This window comes from Pan paniscus, chromosome 13 (assembly GCF_029289425.2).
Source record: "Pan paniscus chromosome 13, NHGRI_mPanPan1-v2.0_pri, whole genome shotgun sequence".
Taxonomy (NCBI): Eukaryota; Metazoa; Chordata; class Mammalia; order Primates; family Hominidae; genus Pan; species Pan paniscus.
The window spans coordinates 49,872,662-49,897,332 of record NC_073262.2 but is presented as its reverse complement, the minus strand read 5'-3'; the positions used below and the strand labels follow the sequence as shown (position 1 = coordinate 49,897,332).

Genomic DNA, 24,671 nt, shown 5'->3' with positions numbered 1-24,671 from the left:
TCCAACTTACAAGGGATGTGAAGGACCTCTTCAAGGAGAACTACAAACCACTGCTCAAGGAAATAAAAGAGGATACAAACAAATGGAAGAACATTCCATGCTCATGGGTAGGAAGAATCAATATTGTGAAAATGGCCATACTGCCCAAGGTAATTTACAGATTCAATGCCATCCCCATAAAGCTACCAATGATTTTCTTCACAGAATTGGAAAAAACTACTTTAAACTTCATATGGAACCAAAAAAGAGCCCGCATCACCAAGTCAATCCTAAGCCAAAAGAACAAAGCTGGAGGCATCACACTACCTGAATTCAAACTATACTACAAGGCTACAGTAACCAAAGTAGCATGGTACTGGTACCAAAACAGAGATATAGATCAATGGAACAGAACAGAGCCCTCAGAAATAACGCCACATATCTACAACTATCTGATCTTTGACAAACCTGAGAAAAACAAGCAATGGGGAAAGGATTCCCTATTTAATAAATGGTGCTGGGAAAACTGGCTAGCCATATGTAGAAAGCTGAAACTGGATCCCTTCCTTACACCTTATACAAAAATCAATTCAAGATGGATTAAAGATTTAAACGTTAGACCTAAAACCATAAAAACGCTAGAAGAAAACCTAGGCATTACCATTCAGGACATAGGCATGGGCAAGGACTTCATGTCCAAAACACCAAAAGCAATGGCAACAAAAGCCAAAATTGACAAATGGGATCTCATTAAACTAAAGAGCTTCTGCACAGCAAAAGAAACTACCATCAGAGTGAACAGGCAACCTACAAAATGGGAGAAAATTTTCACAACCTACTCATCTGACAAAGGGCTGATATCCAGAATCTACAATGAACTCAAACAAATTTACAAGAAAAAAACAACCCCATCAAAAAGTGGGTGAAGGACATGAACAGACACTTCTCAAAAGAAGACATTTATGCAGCCAAAAAACACATGAAAAAATGTTCATCATCACTGGCCATCAGAGAAATGCAAATCAAAACAACAATGAGATACCATCTCACACCAGTTAGAATGGCAATCATTAAAAAGTCAGGAAACAACAGGTGCTGGAGAGGATGTGGAGAAATAGGAACACTTTTACACCGTTGGTGGGACTGTAAACTAGTTCAACCATTGTGGAAGTCAGTGTGGCAATTCCTCAGGGATCTAGAACTAGAAATACCATTTGACCCAGCCATCCCATTACTGGGTATATACCCAAAGGACTATAAATCATGCTGCTATAAAGACACATGCACACATATGTTTATTGTGGCATTATTCACAATAGCAAAGACTTGGAACCAACCCAAAGGTCCAACAATGAAAGACTGGATTAAGAAAATGTGGCACATATACACCATGGAATACTATGCAGCCATAAAAAATGATGAGTTCATGTCCTTTGTAGGGACATGGATGAAATTGGAAATCATCATTCTCAGTAAACTATCGCAAGAACAAAAAACCAAACACCGCATATTCTCACTCATAGGTGGGAATTGAACAATGAGATCACATGGACACAGGAAGGGGCATATCACACTCCGGGGACTGTGGTGGGGTGGGGGGAGGGGGGAGGGATAGCATTGGGAGATATACCTAATGCTAGATGACGAGTTAGTGGGTGCAGCGCACCAGCATGGCACATGTATACATATGTAACTAACCTGCACAATGTGCACATGTACCCTAAAACTTAAAGTATAAAAAAAAAAAAAAGATGAGGAAAAACTGAACTCTTGTTTGTTGTTGATAGGCAGGTAAAATAATGCAGCTACTGTGGAAAACAGTGTGGTGGTTTCTCAAAAAAGTAAAAATAGAATTACCTTGAACATCAATATAAATTTAATTATGAGAATTTCCATTTCTGTATATATGTTCAAAATAATTGAAAGCAGAAACTAAAAAAGATACTTGTGCACCCATGTTTGTAACAGCATTACTCAAGTACTCAAAAGGTTGAAGTAACCCAAGTGTTCATTGACAGATGAGTTGATAAACAAAATGTGTTTTTTGTTTGTTTGTTTGTTTGTTTTTTGAGACAGAGTCTCGTTCTATCACCCAGGCTGGAGTGCAGTGGTGCAATCTAGGCTCACTGCAAGCTCCGCCTCCCGGGTTCAGGCCATTCTCCTAACTCAGCCTCCTAAGTAGCTGGGACTACAGGCGCCGGCCACCAAGCCCAGCTAATTTTTTGTATTTTTAGTACAGACAGGGTTTCACCCTGTTAGCCAGGATGGTCTCGATCTCCTGACCTCGTGATCCGCCCGCCTCGGCCTCCCAAAGTGCTGGGATTACAGGCGTGAGGCACCGTGACCGACCAACAAAATGTGTTTTAAACATACAATGGAATATTGTAAGGGCTTAAAAAGGAAAGAAATTCTGACACATGCTACAGTATAGATGAACCTTGAAGATATTACACTAACTGAAATAAGTCAGTCACCAAAGGACAAATACTCTGTGACTGCACTTACATAATGTATGTAGGGCAGCCAATTTCATCAAGTTAGAAAGTATAATGGTGATACCCAGGGGGAAATTGAGAAATGGAGTTATATGATCTTAATGGGTAGGGAGACTGGGTCTGGGGAGACAAAAATGTTCTATGGTGGTGCCGGTTGCACAAAAATGTGAATGTACTTAATGCCCCTGAACTGTAACTTAATATGTTTAAAAAAAGTTGTTAAATGAATTAATTTGATTAACATTAGAAAGTGCATACAAAAGCACCCAAAGTATTAAAAAATGCTTTATTAAGCATTTATCATTATTTTATTATTACTAACAATTATAAATAAATAAGAAAAACACTCCCAAAGAAACAAGAGAAAAAATGGAAAAAGCATGACAATATGATGGAAAATAAATACAAAAAAATGAAGGAAGGGAGGGAGGGAGGGAGGGAGGGAGGGAAGTAGGCAAATAGGCACTAGGAGGAGCAAACAGTGCCGAACAAAACAGAAGAGAATAAAAAGTCCAAGAATAAAATGTGGTGAGAATTAATTTGGAACCGGGTCATACTGGAGAGCTTAGAGAACAATTTAAAGAACATATATCTAGTGAATAGAATTTTTAAACAATTTAAATTTAAATAATTTTTAAAAGACAAGGGTTACTTGTTTGGGAAATGTTCCACAGATTAAGGACAAAGGAGCGAAGATCTGTTAGCTCTTTCTCTGGGGGTGGAGGGTGAGTGGAGTTAGAAATAAGTTTGCACAGGATTAGAGCCAGAGCAAAAGTGAGGAAGTGAAGAGAACAAATATAACCTCTTCTATTTGTTTTTAGGAGTTTGTAAAAATGAAGCAGAAAAATAGCAGAGAGAGATTTAACCAATGTTAACCATGCAGTTCTTCCTTATTTCTAGGAACGTGGCCATGTGACTGATTCTGGCTAAAGAAATGTGAAGAAAAACAATACATGTCACTCCCAGACTAAAGCATTTAATTATCTGTCCCTGACTCTCCATCCCGCTCTATGAATGCTGTAATGAATCCAGAGCCTTGTATTGAGAAAATGATATAATATAATGATGATGCCTTTGTTCACCTGCATCCCTGAGGGGTTTTGGTGAGGAGATTTCCCACCCCAGCCAACTTTCTTTGGGCACCTAGCATGCATAAAAAATAGTCCTTTGATTTTGATAAGCTATTGAATTTGGAGGTTTTATTTTACTGCAGCCTAACTTAGACTAACCTGAATAATACATTATCTACCATAATCTTTTCATCATCAAAAGAGAAATTCACAGCAGTGCCCAGTTTCAGGTGAAGATTTCTGTCAGAGAGACAATTCATACGTACTGTGTAATAAATTTCTTTTTCAAGCTTAGAGAAAGAGATGAAGAAGAGAGACTGCCAATGGCTCTGTGGAGATACAGCTAAGGACCACTGTGAAATTTTTGTTTGTAAAATGCTTCTAGTGAAATGTTCAGAGTTTTAACCTTTTGTATTCACAGATATAAATCAATTTTCTGGTTTATTTTTGTTATGTAACCATTATTGGGTTTGTACTATGAAAATGTAGCTCCTCCCATTGTAAGTAGAAGTAAAAGAAGAAATGTCAAATATGCTTTGGAAAAAGCTGTGTTTGTTCTATTTGTAGCCTGACCTATGAAAGGTCCCAGGAATGTGATTATCATGTAGAATAGCAGTTCCACTGTATTCAGCATGATTTTTTTCCATGAGAGTTTTGTTAATTTACCAGTTTTCTAATGGCAAACCAATTACTCTGTCATTAAGGCATATCTCAATATTGATAGATGAAATGATAGAAAAGGTAATATCCTTATAAATAAAGACCATCTACCAATCCAAAAGAAAGCCATTAAGACACCAGTATATGTATATTGGAAAGCTAACAAACTCACTCTTTCGGCCTCCTATGTAGCTAATTAGAAGTAATCAGAAGTCACAGGTTGGAACTTGAAGAAGCTTTTGCAATGGAGTAGACTAACTGATAGGTATAGCTGGCCTTGTGCCCTTCACATTGCATTCTTCCATCTTCTGTCTTTATGCACACCAGATAGGATGCTAAGTGGCATGGGTAACATGTAGTGACTAGTACAGAGACTATGATAAGCACAGCAGATAAGAAAAACAGAAATCGGTTGAGTCTTTAAAAACATGAGTGTAATGCCACATTGTATCCGGTTTGCTTACACCCAGATCTCTGATTTAGTGATAATTCAACCGCTTAAGTTACTTTTGATCCTATTTTCTGTTACTCACAGTCAAATATCCTAAGCAAAAATTATCATGTAACAAATGCTATTCCAAGCCCTGTAATATATTTTTTTCAGTTTGAAATTTTGAAGCCACCTATAGGGATATCATTCCCTACTATAAAGATGAAGAAACTACCCAAGTGTGGGCAAGGGTGGCATTCATATCCCAGGATCAGGAGCAGACAGTCCTGTATCTGAATTCCAGTTGCTGTATCTGATTCATGTATGGCTTATTGGACTTTTTGTCTCATAGCTTCCCAAAGAAGCTGGGTCACAAGCGTCCAGTCTTCTCTTTCAGCGGGGGACATTATGCTCTCCAAACCAGAAACCTTTCACTATCACCTGTTAGATCTCTTTCCTGCCAGCCTTTAGTTGTGTGATTTGGGACAAGTAACTGATTCCCTCCAAGTCTTTGTTTGCATGCTGAGTTATCAAAAAGATTAAACGCTCTTCTAGCTCCTGACATAACATAAACGCTAACATATAGAGAGAGCACTTACCTATATGCCAGACACTGATGAAACATGCTCTATAGATTGACTCATGCAATTTCCCCAACAGCCCTAAGGGATAATTACTATTGTTATCTTGAGTTTACAGATAAATAGAAGCAGGAAGAGTGTAAGTGACTTGCCTGTGATTGTTGTGGTATCATAGAAAAGGGATCCTAGCCCAGAAAACCTGTACCCAGAGTCTATCCTCTACCCCCTCTGCCATACCTACATTTGTTTCTGTAGCCTCATGCTGCATTTCATTCCATCTAGTGAATGGCCACATACTGCCAAGAGACCATACCACCTTCCTGTCCCAGTAGAACACTGTCTGCGGGACTCACTTCCCTTGTAGTGTGCACATCATCCCAAATGCACACATGTTGCCGTAAGTCTTACCTGACCATTTTTTGCAGCGCAGTCACACAGTACATCACTCTCTCCCAACCCCCAAACTAATTATGCTACGAGTCACAGCCCTCATTGCATACACCAAGTTAAATAACTAATTATATAATCCCAGCAAGCGATCCTATTACAGTTCCAGCCAAGCACCTCATTACAGCTTTCCAGCCCAATATCTCATTACATGGCCTGGATACATCCGATTGCCTGCAGAGATACCTGTCTCATTACACCTTTGTGAGAAGCCCATGTATAAACCTAGGGCTTTGGACATTAGTATCATTAGACCTGTTCTGTCACAGCCCATTTCACACCAGTTCTTGACAACCCATTCACGTGAGCTCCTGAGAGGCAGGCCTTGTCCCACACTCGGGCTCCAGGGGAATAAAATTAGAAAAGTCCTCAGAAAGCATGTGTTTAGACTCAAACTAGAAAGTCGGCAACACTGTGTCCATGGGTAGTTGTCAAGATTGAAGAATCTTCTTCTGCTAAACATAAATAATGCCTGCTATCATTTCTTCTGATATTTCTTCTAAAACACCCACATATAACATGTTCCCTTGAATGAAGAACAAAAAAAAACAGAGAAAAAAGAATCACCAGTAATACCACTATTCTAATAAAGTAACAAACTTCATGTTGTAAATTGTTTTGGCTATTGATAATAATAATGTGTGTGGTAAGGCAGAATTATGGCTCCCAAAAAGGCTCCACAGTCAAAAACGTATGACTGTGAATATGTTACCCTAAGTGGAAAAGGGAACTTTGAGGATGTAGTTAAGGAGACTGATCAGTTGACGTTAAAATAGGAAGATTTTTCAGAGTTCTCTCGGGAGGTCCCATGTAATCACTTGAGCCTTTAAAAGCAGGAGAGCCCAGCACTTTGGGAAGCCAAGGCAAGATGATCCCTTGAGCCCACGAGTTTGAGAGCAGCCTGAGAAACATAGCAAGACCCCATATGTACAAAAAACATTTAAAAATTAGCTGGGTGCACTGGTACATGCCTGTGATCTCAGCTACTCACTTGAGTCTGGGAGACCAAGGCTATAGTGAACTGTGACTGTGCCACTGTGATTATGCCATAATGCCACTGCACTCCAGCCAGAGGCAAAACCCCGTGACAGAGCAAAACCCTGTCTAAAAGAAGGAGTAATTCAGACAGTTGAGTGAGAGTGTGAGTTAAGAAGCCCAAGAAGGGTTCCATTTGCTTTTGCAGGCTTGAAGAGGGAGGGATCCATGTGTCAGGGCAACAGAGACCTCAATCCTACAACTACAATGAACTGAATTTTGCCAACAACTTGAGTTTAAAGGTAATTCTTCTTCACAGCCTGCAGAAAGAAATGCAAGTCTGCAGTCTTCCAGCACCTTGATTTTGGCCTTGTAAAACCCTGAATAGAGAATTGAATATATTGTGGTAGACTTCTGATTTATACAATTATTATATAATAAGTGGGTATTATTTTAAGCTGATAAAATTGTAATACATTATCAATCAACAGAAAACTAATACACTATACATGATTTTTAAAAATCAAATTATACTATGCATCATATTTTAAGATCTGTTCCTATAAGAATATATTGAAAGTAGTTTACATATCAAATAGTTTGCACATGGACAAAATATTTAATATCTGTATGATATTTACTTTTTTGTCTGGATTATAATTTATGCAAATGATCATCTATTTGAGGACATAGAGATTATTGTTATTTTTGCCATTAAAACTATGGTATGGTGAGAAAACTATTTTTGTACATCTGTCTTTGTAAACCCAATGGAAGAATATGTGTAATCACTGTTTAAATTTTACATGAATATATAGATGGAATGCATAGCTAACACAAACAAACCATGGCTATATAAATAGTCCATCATTTATATGTATAAAAAACTTATAAGTTAGGTCTCTGAATCTTCTTATACACACAAATGCACGTTTGTGGATACCAAATGAATCTGAATCAATTTATTTGTCTTAGTTCAATCCTCAAGTTCCTGACACTTTGCCTTTAATAACTGAAGTTTTTCTATGGATTATATGCTCTAAATAACTTAAACAGTTAAAACAAAGCATGCTTTTTGAGCATGTACTATATGTAGGTCCTGGTTTTGGTAGGTTGAAAAGAGAAGTATCACAGCTGTTCACAGCGGCAGAGATGGCTATCTGACACCAAAACACACCTGCTCCTTTTCCATTAAAAAGTGTGCTTTCTGAGAAGAGACTGCACAGCCATGAACCTTATTCCCCAGAGGGCTGTGCATCTTCTTGAGCACAGGTAGCAGATTCTTGGCCAATGGGAAGGTGAGCAGAATGATAAGGGTTACTTCTTGGCTAAGGCACACCTGCTTCATCCTCTCTTCATGTGCTTGCTGGGTGCAGGAGATCCAGCAGAGGACCTTAGACCATGAGGGAATTGCAAAGTGCACAGATGTACAAAGCCTGGGCTACTGAGTCACTATTTGGTGCTTTTATGTACTTGGTGCATTACTGCTAGTCCCCATGGATAATAAATAGTACTATAATTGTTTATTCTTACATAGTACACTCACATATAGTTTTACATTACAAACCTAGTCCACATACATAGAAGCACATATTAAGAATTCCTTAATCAACTATCGAACATCTATTATTGACTGTACAATAAAACCTAATCCACACGGATGTTGATCCATACTGTAAATCCTTAATATTACATAGTTCATACACTCGTTCATCGGACATAGCACATTTTAGTCAAGAAGTCCCTTGCCGACGTGGATGTCCCCTACCAATTTTTGGACTCTTAATCTACCAACCTCTGAGAAATCATCATCCCGCTAGGGAGTGCTACCCTCCTCGCTCCAGGCCCATGATACTTAGGGGTGACTATACTGAAACTATACCAGGCATCTGGTTCTTACTTTAGGGCCATAGAACTAAGATCGCCCACATGTTCCCTTAAATAAGACATCTCAATGGACTAATGACTACCACCCTATGAACCAGTCACGGGAGCACTGTCATGCATTTGGTATTTTTAACTTTGGGGGATGCTGTCACTCACCATCGCGGAAGGCCTGGTCCCTGCCAAATCCACTGTAGGCAAACTCGGATTTAATTACTGACGAATCAATTGTAGAAGCTGAGCTTATGTTGAATATTCCGGGCTGGCATAATAACCAAAAGATGTTAATTAATTCATGCTTGAAGGACATAACAGTGAATCAATAGGGACTCACGTACGCACGTGTGTACACTCACGCACGCACGTACGTACGTACGTGCGTTCGCTCAATTTGTTTTCTTTTCTTTTTTTTTTTTGAGACGGAGTCTCCCTCTGTCGCCCAGGCTGGAGTGCAGTGGCGCGATCTCGGCTCACTGCAAGCTCCGCCTCCCGAGTTCACTCCATTCTCCTTCCTCAGCCTCCAGAATAGCTGGGACTACAGGCGCCCGCCACCACGCCCAGCGAATTTCTGTATTTTTACTAGAGACGGGGTTTCACTGTGTTAGCCAGAATGGTCTCGCCACGCTCCATTTCAAGAACTATTTCCGATTAGATCCGCAAACCACCCCCATCTCTGACTTTACCGTCAACGTAGGTAAACATACCCTTACCAAACCCCAAAAACAAGAGACTAAAATGCAACCCAGTCAGAGCCCAGAAATCATATTTTAACCACGAACACCCCAACAGCTACCCCTCGATTGATGTAATTTTCCTAAAAAATCTTAGGACCCTCCTACTAAATTAATCTTCCATTTTGTATAATAAATATACTAACTAAATATCTGCCCTACTACTAATACCTTGAGCATATCCCTCTGAAAGTGCTGCCCCATATATCATATCCCAAATCAGTCATACTCTAATTATGAGTAATCCTCTCAGCCAAACCTCTGTCAATTCAACTTTAAAGACCCTGAATTTCCAGAACTGTAAACGACTATTTATACTTACTTCTTTCTTTATCATATTTTCATTTTTACACTTAAGTGTTTATGCAGTTAATGCAGTTTAATTATTCAAAGCAAGACATTGAAAACGTCTAGGTGGGTCTGCACAACCCCCAAAAAAGATAGGTTTGGTCCTGGCCTTTTTATTAGCTCTCAGTAAGATTACACATGCAAGCATCCCCACTCCAGTGAAAATGCCCTCTAGATCACCGGGATCAAAAGAGCAGGTATCAAGCACGCACAAATGCAGCTCAAAACACTTTGCTCAACTATACCCCCACGGGAAACAGCAGTGATAAATCTTTAGCAATAAACGAAAGTTTCACCAAGCTATACTAATATTTAGAGTTGGTCAATTTCTTGCCAGTCACCGTGGCCATTCAAATGACCCAAGCCGATAGAGCTCCACGTAAAGAGTGTTTAAGGTCTACCCTCAATAAAGCTAAACTCCATCTAAGTTGTAAAAAAAAAAAAAAAAAAAAAAAAAAAAAAAAAAAAAACTCCAGCTGTAGCAATAGCCATGTGTGTTTGGGCTTTTTATGCGCATGAATAATGTTTTTTTTTTGTTTTGTTTTGTTTTTTTGAGACGGAGTCTTTCTCTGTCGCCCAGGCTGGAGTGCAGTGACGCGATCTCTGCTCACTACAATCTCCGCCTCCTGGGTTCACGCCATTCTCCTGCCTCAGCCTCCAGAGTAGCTGGGACCACAGGCGCCCGCCGCCATGCCCGGCTAGTTTTTTGTATTTTTTAGTAGAGACGAGGTTTCACCGTGTTAGCCAGGATGGTCTGGATCTCCTGACCTCGTGATCTGCCCTCCTCGGCCTCCCAAAGTGCTAGGATTACAAGCGTGAGCCACCGTGCCTGGCTGAATAATCTATTTTCATTGTGTTATTTTTGGGTTTTGGAGTTTATAGGATACAAGAGATAGCATTACTTTTTTAAACAAAATATTTATTTGTTTATTTTTCTTGAAACAGAATCTTGCTCTGTCCCCCAAGCTGGAGTGTAGTGTCACAATCACGGCTCACTGAAGCTTCTGCCTCCCGGGTTCAAGTAATCCTCTCACTTCAGCCTCCTGAGTAGCTGGGATTACAGGGATGCACCACCCCACCCGCTAATTTTTGTATTTTACTAAAATACAAAAATACAAAAAGTAGAGACAGGGTTTTGTCATATTGGTCAGACTAGTCTAGAATTCCTGACCTCGAGGGATCTGCCCACCTTGGCCTCCATAACTGCTGGGATTACAGCTGTGAGCCACGGTGCCAAGCCAAGATAGCATTACTTTAGCTAATGTATTTTCACCCTTTTTTGAGCATAAGAAATTGTGAATACAAAGTTAGCAAATAAGAAGTAACTAAGGATCAGTTACTTGCTAAATGTGTATGTGTGTGTGTGTGTGTGTGTGTGTGTGCTAAAGCTGATCATCTTTATAATTACAGAGAGTTGAGAAAAGAATCAGAGGATTATCATTGGACAGGATCTCACAAAGATTGTGATCACCAATTATACAAGTGATTACTGACAACCTCTTCTCTTTTAGGCCATATGTTGGGTTCCAGGATACAGACATTATATGGAAAGACAATTCGAGCATCCTCCCACCCTAGATCTAGCGGGGCAAAGTACACTAGGATCAAATGCTAACAATTTAAGAATTTACTTGGCATGATTCAGAAAAGCGACATTATATCTCATTTTCCTCAGGGGAATGTTAAGCTTTTCTTTTTTTTTTTTTTTTAAATCTCAGAAAGAGTACATTTGATAGGAGACTCAAGAACAAATGAAAATTAAATGACAGGGTGGGCCTGGCAGGGAGGCCCAACCAGAAAACTGATAAAGCATCATGAACAAAACATGAGAGCAGAAATGTGTATTTTTGCTATTGAAATGTTGAAGAAAATCTGCCTCATTTAAGGGAAGAATATTGAAGATAAATATAATGAAAGATGTGGTATACTGGGATTACTTTAAGTGGAAAAATAAATTTGATATCAAAAAAGCAAAAGTTTTTCAGACCATAACCAGTATTTCAATTAAAGAGAAAACAAAAGAGGATTTTTAACCAGGAACTAAATAAAGATGGCCATCACCTTTACTAATATTTAATGTATTTGTTAACAATATTTGCTGTTGAATTTACTAGAAAAAAAATTGTAGGCATTAAAATAAAAAAGAAAAAATATGAAACTACATGTGCTTATGATATGAACATGATTATATATTTTGAAAACCCCAAAAAGTTCATGGAAAAAGTACTCATTGGGCAGGAAAAAGTACAAGACAGAGCTGGAACCTCTTATCAAACCAGGCCAGAAAGAAGCTGTCAAAAACTACTACCAAAAGGAGGCAGAACCCAGCCTGAATGAACTTTAACTTCCAGTTATAGGTTGATTTGAACATCTATGGGTACGATAACAACATTAGATTAAACTCATTAGATATGTGAGTCCATAACCTTCTGATGATACTTTGAAAGCAACTTTTATTGGACATCTTTCAAGAGTTCCAAGAAAGCCACTCATTATTCTTGAAATTTGGCAAATAAAGGGAAAGAAGCAAGCATTTATCCAGATTTTCCAGCTTGAACTATAACTTATAATAATTGAATAGTTTATTAAAAGTTTCTTTTAAAGAAGCATTCTACCTAATAAGTAAAACAGAAATATTAAAGTTTGAATATTGCAGCTTGCAATGCTAAATCAATGAATAGATTTCACTAATCATTGTCAATGACTGCTAATAAAAAGATAAACATACATTATGAGTTTCCTGAATTATCAATACTACCTATAAAGTAGGCTTACCAATGAATAAATGAATACGTTAATTAATTAATCTGGCTACCTATTTGCAGAAACTAAGAGACAGAGGAATGTATAAAATACTACCATGAATAGCCACTCTTTGAAATTTTGACTGCCAGGAATTCTATGAAACAAATAACCAAATCTTCAACAAAAGATTGCATTGTTGAAAACATAAATGAGGAAATATTAGTCACGTCCATATGTAAATACACAAATTTAACACTAAATATTTAATAATAGTAAGAAATTATTGTTAATTTTGTTTTGGTGAGATAATATTGTGGTTTTGCTAACAAGAAGAGCTTTTATCTATTAGAAATACATAGCTACATATTAATTGGTGAATGGTATGATGCCTGGATTTGCTTCACAGTTATTCTAGGGGCAGAATGAATAAGTGGAGATATAGAGAAAATAAGATTTGCCATGAGTGAGTTGGCCTTTATTGAAGCCAGGTCCATGAAGATTCATTGCACAATTTATCTTTTGTATGTTTGAAAATGTTTTGACTATTTTTTTAATTGCAAGTGTTATTTAAACACTACTCAAAGCTCAATAGTCAAGATTTCAAAGGATGTAGTGAAACACGTTATTGTATGTACCGTTTGCTAAGGTATAAACTGTAAAATGCTTTTAGGAAAAAATTTATTATTAGAATTAACAGTGTTAAAAGATGTATGCCATTGACCTAATGATGTCCGGAACAGGGATCTAGTCTAAAGTTGAAATTAGAAATACATATAAGAACATATGCCCCAAACAGTTTATTAAAGTAAAATATAGGGGCAACTAAGACATTCAATAATATTAAAAAATAAGTAATTATGTCTATTGCATTGAATATCACATTGATATATCTGATTTTTTTAAGAGCTTTCACGGCAAGGGAGGCTCAACTCATGATAAAATGCAAACTTACGTAAACTGGGCTCAAAATGATATTATGTGATTGCATCTGTGTAGGAAATACATTTGTATTCAATCATCCATTCATGATTGATTCAACTCACATTCATTAAGTGCCTTCTATGAGCTGGATGTTGTAAAAGCTACTGGGGATACAGTGAGAAGAATGACAGACATGGTTTTCACTTTCAATGAATGTAGTAATTGGCTGGTTTGTTGACTTGTTTCTATGGCAAAAGATTGGACACAATCATAAGGAAAACACAGATCTTTCAAAAATGTTGCCAAGAAATGGCTAGACAATTTCAAAAAGTAAGTATTATGAAATATGTTACCTGAAAACAACTATGGAGGTACTCAGGAGAAATATTTCCATAACCCCTCTAAAATGGTTGTGGTTAATCTAACACTAGGACTTAATGGATAAGTAAGAGTTAATGAGCTAAATGGAGTATAGAGTGAATAAAAGGACAAAGCATCTAGAAAAAAATGTCAGAACAAACAAAAGAAAGAAGGTCATTGAAGTTAAAACAGTCTAGTGTAGTGAAAGATGTGGTCACCTCTGATTGTAGCTTGCGACTCACTGGCCAGGAAGGCAGGTTCCAGGAGTCTTTTGGCATGGGGTTGAGGTCTGAGAACAGGGTTCTGACTTATCCTAGGGAAATGGAAAACCGCTGAAGGAATGGGCTCTAGAGCAGGGATGTCATAGGAATCTGGTGGATTTAAACTTTGCTCTTTATACTTTTTGTAACTGGCAAATTCAGAAAAAAATAAAGTTAGAGGAATTTAGATCTGAAATTCTGGGCCAACACCAGTGTAAGTTCTTCAGTGGAGGTAACAAATAAGAAAATGGCGTTTAAGGAAGATTAAAGAAACACCAGGGAATGAGTCAGTTACAAAGAAGAAAAATAAATCCTGGAAGAAAAGTTCATAGTATCCATATATAAGAAATGTGAAGGATCTGAGTAAAAGAGCTGACAGGGTGATAAAAGAATAGGTGAATTTGAGATCCTTAAAGAAGTGACAAGACAGTGACAAGTAAGCTGTGAATACCTGAGAGGGAGGACTCCAAATGACTGAGAAGGCTGAGACAGGAGAGGATCATGCTATGACTTATTAGAAGGAAAGAAGCATTTGCATTGACAACTAACCACCTGAGATACACAGGTTGTCCAGCGTATTTTTGAAAAGTGTTATTAAGTGCCTTTAAGTCACTTCTGACTGAAATGAAGATCACGTCCCCCTCCCACACACAAACACAGTGCAGTGTTTGTGATATACTTGTTAATTTGCTCATGCCATAAACATGCAATTATCAACTTTTGGGAGCCAAAGACTCTACAACGGTTAAGTTCTTCAAGGAGATTGAGAGCTATTGAAGTCTAGATTTTGAGGATCAAAGTGGCCATTTAAAAAATGTTGTGACAAGTAATTAAGTGAGCCATGGTAAGGATTTTCAAAGATATTCACATGGGAACAACACACGCAGCTCAAAATGCAACACAAAGAAATAAATTGCTATTTATTTCCTTCTAGATCATTTTTATGAATTCTATGGTGGAGCACTCTTAAATAAAGTAGAGCCCTTCATCATAGGTGGAATTCCTACTAAATAAAAATTATTTTTAAAGGTGAAGATACTACATTATATTAGAGCAAAAATAGGTGCTCTGGACATGAGTGCAATGGCTTTCTGTGCATTCATCTTTGCATACATTTTAAATGGACAGCTGTCAAATTCCTTGCATATGCTGAATTCAAATTTTAGAACACTAGTTGATGAATCAACATTTTAGGTTCTCTCAGGCTGACACTTTTCGGCTTATCCATTGATTTGATAGTTATTTTCTCATCTGTTAGCACAGTAGTGTTTTTTGAATGTTATTGCATCCCACCTAGTGGAAACTGGAAAAATAAAAGTGCTGATATCAACAGTAAGAACTCTGGGTCTCTTAATGGAATACAATGGAGACTCACAGTCATCTGTTATGCTGGTCAGAGCAATCCTTAGCTTCTATCAAATCAACATCAGTAAATTTTAGTCATTAAAGAAAAAAATAAAAGTAATGATGGAAATTAATATTCAAGTTTGACATGCCATTAAACATATTAGGCTATTTTTAACTTCCTGTAACTGAAAGTTGTGGTTATAATGAATGACAATCGCTTGCTTTTCTCCATTTAATAATTGTTCACCTTTATGGTAACATATTTTGAGGTAGTGAAAGAGGGAATTGCATGTTCAGAACTTCAGGTGTTTTTGTCCATTTTTTTCCATTTTAAACTCATAACAATCTTTTGAAGGGATAATTTTCATCACGATTTCATTGATGAAAAAAACAAAGTTTATTGACATTAATAAACTAGACATTTAAAATAATTTGTGAATGGCAGAGGTGAGAGTCAAATCACATCCTAACTGTATATCTATATCCACATATAAATTCAGGCTAACAAGTTCCCTTAAAATTTTATATAAAAATATAAATGTATTTTTTTCTGGAAAACTGTAGAAAAAACAGGATTTAGCTAATGAAAATCTGCAATTGCCTTTCCCTGTTGTTATCATTAGCCACTCTTTCAACCTCAATTCCCCAGAAATCAGAGCTTGAGATTATGGCCTAGTTCTGATTGTTGATGGAGCATATGATTTCCAGAGGCAGAAATAAGAGATGAGAAGTGATGCAAGCATGGGGGGGCGTGGATGAGGCAGGGGCTGATATGAGTATGAGTGAAAGATATGGTCACCTCTGTAAGTGTTCTGATCCTCAGACCTTCAGAGCAGACACATTATGAGACTCAGGATGGTCCCTATGGAGAAAGTGGATTCATTTAACCACAGGCTCCCATCTCCATTGGTCAAAGGTTTACCTGTGAGGACTTAGGGACCCCTGTCCCATGCTACTTGCAGGTTATAAATGCATGGGCACCAAACCGACATCCAATGTGGGAGACAAGCAGGACTTAGCCAGGCCCTGGGGCAAGGCCTTAGCAGGTGGTTCCTGTTTGAAGTTAGAGCCCACACAGGACTGGTGTCTGTAGTGATGCCTAGGAGCAGAGAGAGACCAGGCCAAGATGAAACAACTTGGTGCACAAGAGGTGACTGACATATGCGTACATAGGTAGGTGCATAATACATTTATATGTGTGCACATATTATGATCATCCTTTATCCATCCATTTAATAACGATTTTTTAAAACCTGCAATGTGGCCAGGTGCGGTGGCTCACGCCTGTAATCCAGCACTTTGGGAGGCCCAGGTGGGTGAGTCACAAGGTCAGGAGTTTGAGACTAGCCTGGCCAATATGGTGAAACCCCGTCTCCACTAAATACAAAAAAATTAGTTTCGTGTTGTGTTGGGCGCCTGTAGTCCCAGCTACTCGGGAGGCTGGGGCAGCAGAATCGCTTGAACCCGGGAGGCAAATGTTACAGTGAGCCGAGATTGTGCCACTGCACTCCAGCCTGGGTGACAAGAGTGAGACTCCACCTCTAAAAAAAAAAAAAACCCTGCAATGTAACTAATTTTGTACTAAGAAATAGGAACAGTGTGTGTGTGTGTGTGTGTGTGTGTGTATGTATTTTTAAATTCATATACACACACAGTCAGAGCCATCAAAGACATAACGTATCCTGAGAAAAGGAGATGGATGAGGACCAGCACTAATGATGCTGTCAATGTTCTAGTAGAATTATGTGAGTGGTCCTCGAGGCACATAGGTGGTCAGTTCTCCTTGTAGGGAAGCTCAGGAGAAAGAAGCTGATGTTTCCAGACAAAGGACACTGGAGTGTACAGAGACAACATCATGATAAAGCTGTTTTCTATAGATGTGAGAGACTAACACAAACCTAAAACCTAGAACCAAAGGTGATAGGTAGGCAAATGGTATCATTTCCTTTTCCTTTTCATCCTGTGGTAGAGAATGTTCTCCTAGTAAGTGAGCTGGTGGATTGGAGAAAGATCCCTAATAACAGGAAAATCATTAGGAAGTAATGATAATTTGGACAAGATGTAATTGGACTCCACAATGAGTGGCTGAGGTTAGGGTAGGGTTTGAGAGAGGAATGGAAATTCAGGAGCTATTTCACTGGAAGAACAAATAGGAAACAGAGACTAATAAGTGAAGGGAGGAAGAGAGAGAAAGTCACAGATATTTGCAATAAGCCTCTCCTAGGTAACTGCATAAATTAAATAGTGATGCCATTTAACAAAGGTGACACACAGGTGAAGAAGTTTAAAGGTAAGGGAATCAATGACATTTGGTTTTTGTGTGTGATGTTTGAGGGACTTTATGTGGTATGTGTGTGTGTGTGTGTTTGTGTGTGCGTGTGTCTGAGTATTGTCCAAATGGAGATCGCAGATTAAAAATTGCTCCAGATTCCAGACAAATCTGGGTTTGTTGAAGTCTGGGACAGGATGCATGAATGCAACAAAGGTACAAAAGTTGGGAAGAAAGACTGAGAACAGGATGTGGAATACCCAAGGCAGCAGAGGAGGGGCTGGCAGGGGATTTTCTTTCTAGAGAGAAGACACAAGGAAGGGTGGTTGTGGAAACCCAAGGAAGAAGAAAGTCTTAAGATGCTACAGTTAGCATTCCCAATGCCATTTAGAGATCCAGATAGATCTTGTAGAGGTGTGCTTGGATTTTAGCAGTTGCAATCACTGACGACCCAGGGTAACACTGAAGGGATGTGACAGTAGGCTGAACACAGTGAATTTCTGTTTGGGGCAGGTGGGAGAAGGCGAGGGCACAGCAGAGTAGCACGCATTCAGTAGGCACAACATTGATAGAACCGAAGGAGTAAAGGAGGAAACAGAAAAAAGTTGGTTTTCTTTAAAAAAATTTAACACATTGGCCTGCTGAAAAGTCTCAGGCATAGAGGGAAAGACTTAAAGTTTTAGGAGAGCAGTGAATAATTAACAGGGCAAGATTTTAAAGTAGGGTTGAGAAGGTGCAGCTAGTGTTTTTGTTTTTCAATTGTTTACTTTTTGTCTTGGCTCTGTCATGAATCAGTTGTGTGCACTTAATGTGTTCATGTCTCTTTATCTCACTCAGAAAGCAAAAGTTTGAATTACATGATCTGTGAGACTTATTCTAGACCTAAATAAATATACTTTAAGCATGCAAAATCATCACACTTTATGAGAAAACTGTGTGGGCTTCTGCTATAATTTGTACCTTTCCTTGGCCAACTTCAAATATGTTGGCTGTTTTGATCAGGGCATGGGCAATGAGAGTCCACTGGGGCCTTAATGGACAGTCTTAATCAAGAAAGGTTGTCACCTTCTGGATCTTCATATTCATCACCTCATGACCTCCCCTTGCCTTCCCAGGGGGATAGATCCTAGAAATTACTGTCATCGAAATTTAGCAGGAAACTCATTGTTTTCAAGGACACCTATATTGTTTAGAAAGACACTTATATTCTAATGCAAACAAGCTGTCCAGGGCATGCTTAATTTTATTTTGTATGACATATGGCATCATGACTATATTTTAAAAAGATCTGGAGAATGCTCTCTGCAAGCTTAAGCATAAAACAAAATGGCTCCATGGCTCCCAGGACTGTGGGCGACTGCATGTAATTAATGAAGAGGAGGCTAATTAGGACCAGGGGTTACAGCAGGTGATGATTTTCTCCAGCTGCCCTTGGCACCTGCTGACAAGTTGTGGTGACCCTTTGCTCCTCCGACTATCATCTGAGAATTTGTAGTCTCAGATTGCCCCATTAAAAAACAGAGAATGAAGAAACCACCACCCTGTTAGGTCATCTTTAACAAGCTTTCACCAGAGACAAGAGGCCCAAGTCTTGCTGCAGAAACTCTAATGACTTCCCCATTCATTGCATATGCTTAGCAGAGTGGATTCTATAGTAGGCCAGAGAAAGCAATATTAGGATAACGATGCTTGCACTTTTAGCGCCCACTTCAGTCTGTTTCCATGTCAAAGGAAGTCTCCAAGTTTATAAGATTATGGTGATTTTATCACAGGTGCCCAAGCTCCCCTTTAGAACTCTACCACTCAACATATCCACTTTGGTATGACCATTATTATAGCCAGGATAATGTTCTTTTAAGTCTCTTTTAATTTCAGAAAGGAGTGTGCTCATTTAAACTAAATAAGTAGCTAATTTTAGACTTAGAAACTTGGAGAGCCAGAAGCAGAGAAGTAAACGTGTAGAATGAAATATTCTAAATATATTAAAAGTCCACATATGGTCTGAAGTCCTTAGCATTCTGTTAGTAATAAAAGAAACACAAATAAAACTACTTAAGTAGAAATAAGAATATACTGAGTTATTTAATAAAACAGAAGAATAGTAGGAATATTACAGACAGGGACAGGAACTTAATTGTACCTCTCTATATCTTACCTCTGCTCCAATTGTAACCAGACCCAGGTTTGGCTCCCCATCGCTGGAAAGCTGAACACAAGAGGTAAGGATTGGGGGAAGGAAAAGCAGGTTGTAATCAGAGAGCCCACAAATCGAGAAGATAGCCGCAAATCGAGAAGACAGCCGCAAATCGAGAAGATAGCAAAGTAGTATTCTTTTTTTTTTTTTTTGAGACGGAGTCTTGTTCTGTCGCCCAGTCGTGAGTGCAGTGGAGCGACCTTGGATCACTGCAAACTCCGCCTCCCGGGTCCCGGGTTCACGCCATTCTCCTGCTTCAGCCTCCCGAGTAGCTGAGACTACAGGCGCCCGCCACCATGCCCGGCTAATTTTTTGTATTTTTTAGTAGAGGCAGGGTTTCACCGGGTTAGCCAGGATAGTCACCGTGCCCTGCCCAAAGTAGTATTCTTAAGTAGCATCTTAAATTTTAAAATTCACCATAGGGTTTTTAAAGAAAAACCTCGTGTGGGAGACAGGCGGGAGTGGTGCCCCATGCAGGGTCTGTGTGACCTGTTGTGACTAATTGCCTTGTCCAGAGGTCTGGCTGGCATTATCTTGACTTTAGCCTGATGGTGGTGTACTAAGTGTTTGGAACTCTCTCTAAGTGGGAGGATTCCTCAATGAGGGCTCCATGTCTGGTTTGTTTCAAGATGAACCTCTGGGATTTCTAAGCACGAGCGTAATTAGATAAGCATGCATGGCTGGAGGGGAGTGTCTAGAGAATGAAAGAATGAAGAGGTGAGGGGAAAGAATGAAGAAACGGAGTGAGTGGTTTTCAAAACTGAAGTCCTTGGTTATGCTTTCCACTTGAGGTTTCATTCTTTAATATTCACTTGTAGCCTTTGAAGGAGAAAGACAGTTTGAAAAATTATGCCAGGAAAGTGCCAAGGAGGCACCCACGAAAGCTGAGAAAATTAAGCTATTGAAACCTATTTCAGGGAAAGTGAGGGCCCAGTGGGAAATGGGCATTGTTCAAGCAGAAAAAGCTGCAAGCATGTCAATGAAGGAGCGAAAAGCCAAGTTCACTTTTATCTATGTGGAGGTCCTATAATTACCAGTCCTCACTAGATCCAACTAGTATTGAGGTGGTACAGTGTCCTCAAAACAGGGGATGTGCAGGGGATGTGTGCGAGAGGAGAACTATACATATGCATTGCATATGGTTAAGGTAGAAAAGAAAGAGTAATTGTATTTGGCATGTCTGGGAGATGCAACATAAATTAGATGGTGCTAGCTTTGAGCCTTGAAAGACAACCATGTGATCACAAAGGTGAAGTAGGCCTCCATGCAGATGAAATAACACAGAGAGTAATGCACGATTATGGGAAATGCACCTGGCTCAGCACAAAATGGAATAGGTAAGATGTTGGGGTCTCCATGACACAAGCTGAAGGAAAAAGTTCTCCTCTGGCATCCTTGCCTTCTATGCCTGGGAATTTGGTATTAATCTCAAGTTAAATGGGAAGACCTTAAAGGATTTTAGCCAGATTTAGCTCTTTCAAATTTTTATTTAGGTAACTTTATTGAATGTCAACTTGGAAAAAGGTAGAGAGGAAGCCATAGAGATGGAGACACACTGGGAAAGAATTTTAAATTCAAATTCATCATCAACTTATATTTTATATTTTAGAGAAAGGAAAATGGGAGAAATTTATAACATTTATTGCATTTTACAAGTTATTTTGGCTGGTCCCTTATCAATCATGCAAAATACTTGAGTAGTTAAAATGGCTTCAATTTTTTTTCAGTCGTTCAAATATTATTTTTTCTTATTAGGTGCTTGAGTGACATGAGTCTCTTAATCATTTAAAAATTAAAGCATCATCAACCAGCACTGTAGAATTAAGAATATAAGGCATCCCATTCTGCCCTGCATATTCAAGGTAAGTGTGATTGGAGCCTCACTTCATACTGGGTTTCATTCCTTTCATCTCCTGTGTCCCAGGGGGGACAAGACAACATAGGAAGAGAAAAACAAAAACAAAACAATAGAGTGGAAAAAAAAAGGAAATAAAATTACTGGGCCTTACATATCTATAATTCAGACTGCAAAAGAGTCATTCCATTCTTCAGAAGAAAAATAAATAGTGGACTTTGTTTTATATTTAGAAAACTGTGTCATATAACATTTAGCAGGCTGAATTTATATTGTCTTTATAACTAATACTTTAAATATATTTGCCATCGGGTCTTCCATTAATTATATAGTCAATGCAACCAAATAGCTGGATTTTATACAATAAAAATTTCTACAATTTTATGCCATTTCTTATATCACAGTGTGATAATCAGCTGTGTGATCTAAGATTCTTGGCCTAGGAGTCATTGTAACTGGTCTCACCTCAGTTCTTCCTCTAATTTGCTATGTGAATTTTTAGTAATTTCACCCCACTCATTTTCTAATCTACAAAAGAAGTAATCTGTATAAAGTCTCTTCTAGCACGGAAATTCGCGAATTTGTACCACCAATTTTTTGAGGATATGTAATATTTCTGAAAACTAAAAGCACATGCTGGCCTCTGACAGACAAAGAAAACGATTCTTCCACAAGCCCACTTTGTTTAAAAACAGCCTGATTCCAGACAGGGGCGTTAATGGGGTTATTTTAAAGTTAGTCAGCCTCTATGCCTTTTCTTCCAAACGACCAGCTGTTACTGTTATTTTGATGCTTGAGTTTTCTTGTTTCTTAATCATGGCTCTGTTTACACTGTTTCTTGAGGAGCAACCTCTTAAAATGATACTATCTACAATTTCATTGCCACATCACTCAAACTCAATGGATAGCTTTGTAGCAACATCTCTTGTGTCACAAACTATTTTTCAGGAAGAAAAGCAGGTTTTTAGACTGGGAAAGGGCATCTGGCTTCTTGACAAGTATACTATAACATGGTATTTAAAGCCAGATTCCAGTATAATATCAACAGAGGTCATTCTCATTTTGAATGAAATAAATAAAAAAGCTCAGCATGCTTAAACCAACATATTGAATTAGGAACGCTAACAGATACTCATTTTATGTCCCTTCTTATATCTTCTCAGGTAAAAATACTATCTGTGTTCCATTGATTAAATAATTTGTATTTACTGGCCATTAATTGAAAATGATCTCCAGTTTATCCCATTGTATTATTGCTTTTCAAATTTCAAATCTAATGTCCATCCATCGTAGAGTTCTTCCACAGACATCCTAAGATACAAATGGATCAAATCCAATATCACTTATAATTTATAAAAAACTAAATTAAAACATAATAAATCTGGATGGAAAGCAGCCAAGATGGCAGAATAGGAACGGCTCCGGTCTACAGCCCCCAGCATGAGAGATGCAGAAGACGGGTGATTTCTGCATTCCCATCTGAGGTACCAGGTTCATCTCACTAGGGAGTGCCAGACAGTGGGCACAGGACAGTGGGTGCAGCGCACCATGTGCCAGCCAAAGCAGGGTGAGGCATTGCTTCACTCGGGAAGCTCAAGGAGTCAGGGAGTTCCCTTCCTAGTCAAAGAAAGGGGTGACAGAAGGCACCTGGAAAATCGGGTCACTCCCACCCTAATACTGCGCTTTTCCGACGGGCTTAAAAAACGGCGCACCAGGAGATATCCCGCACCTGGCTCGGAGAGTCCTACGCCCATGGAGTCTCCCTGATTGCTAGCACAGCAGTCTGAGATCAAACTGCAAGGTGGCAGCCAGGCTGGGGGAGGGGCGCCTGCCATTGCCCAGGCTTGCTTAGGTAAATAAAGCAGCCGGGAAATCGAACTGGGTGGAGCCCACCACCACTCAAGAAGGCCTGCCTGCCTCTGTAGGCTCCACCTCTGGGGGCAGGGCACAGACAAACAAAAAGACAGCAGTAACTTCTGCAGACTTAAATGTCCCTGTCTGACAGCTTTAAAGAGAGCAGTGGTTCTCCCAGCACGCAGCTAGAGATCTGAGAACGAGCAGACTGCCTCCTTAAGTGGGTCCCTGACCCCTGACCCCTGAGCAGCCTCACTAGGAGGCACCCCCCAGTAGGGGCAGACTGACACCTCACACGGCCGGGTACTCCTCTGAGACAAAACTTCCAGAGGAACGATCAGACAGCAGCATTCACGGTTCACAAAAATCCGCTGTTCAGCAGCCACCGCTGCTGTTACCCAGGCAAACAGGGTCTGGAGTGGACCTCTAGCAAACTCCAACAGACCTGCAGCTGAGGGTCCTGTCTGTTAGAAGGAAAACTAACAAACACAAAGGACATCCACACCAAAAACCCATCTGTACATCACCATCATCAAAGGCCAAAAGTAGATAAAACCACAAAGATAGGGAAAAAACAGAACAGAAAAACTGGAAACTCTAAAACGCAGAGCGCCTCTCCTCCTCCAAAGGAATGCAGTTCCTCACCAGCAACGGAACAAAGCTGGATGGAGAATGACCTTGACAAGCTGAGAGAAGAAGGCTTCAGACGATCAAATTACTCTGAACTACGGGAGGACATTCAAACCAAAGGCAAAGAAGTTGAAAACTTTGAAAAAAATTTAGAAGAATGTATAACTAGAATAACCAATACAGAGAAGTGCTTAAAGGAGCTGATGGAGCTGAAAACCAAGCCTCGAGAACTACGTGAAGAATGCAGAAGCCTCAGGAGCCAATGCGATCAACTGGAAGAAAGGGTATCAGTGATGGAAGATGAAATGAATGAAATGAAGTGAGAAGGGAAGTTTAGAGAAAAAAGAATAAAAAGAAACAAACAAAGCCTCCAAGAAATATGGGACTATGTGAAAAGACCAAATCTAAGTCTGATTGGTGTACCTGAAAGTGATGGGGAGAATGGAACCAAGTTGGAAAACACTCTGCAGGATATTATCCAGGAGAACTTCCCCAATCTAGCAAGGCAGGCCAACATTCAGATTCAGGAAATATGGAGAACACCACAAAGATACTCCTCGAGAAGAGCAACTCCAAGACACATAATTGTCAGATTCACCAAAGTTGAAATGAAGGAAAAAATGTTAAGGGCAGCCA

The 24,671-nt window shown here is 39.1% G+C and overlaps 1 protein-coding gene across 1 annotated transcript in view; it reads right to left on the bottom strand.

The window, feature by feature from the left end:
* LOC100979783 (peptidyl-prolyl cis-trans isomerase FKBP1A) overlaps positions 1 to 8,831 on the bottom strand; it is a 36,856-nt gene extending 28,025 nt beyond the window's left edge. The window contains exon 1 of the mRNA XM_034953869.3: positions 8,681 to 8,831. Within this exon, the coding sequence (XP_034809760.3) occupies positions 8,681 to 8,831 (151 nt within the window). The remainder of the gene's footprint in view (positions 1 to 8,680) is intronic.
* Positions 8,832 to 24,671: the final 15,840 nt, after the last annotated feature.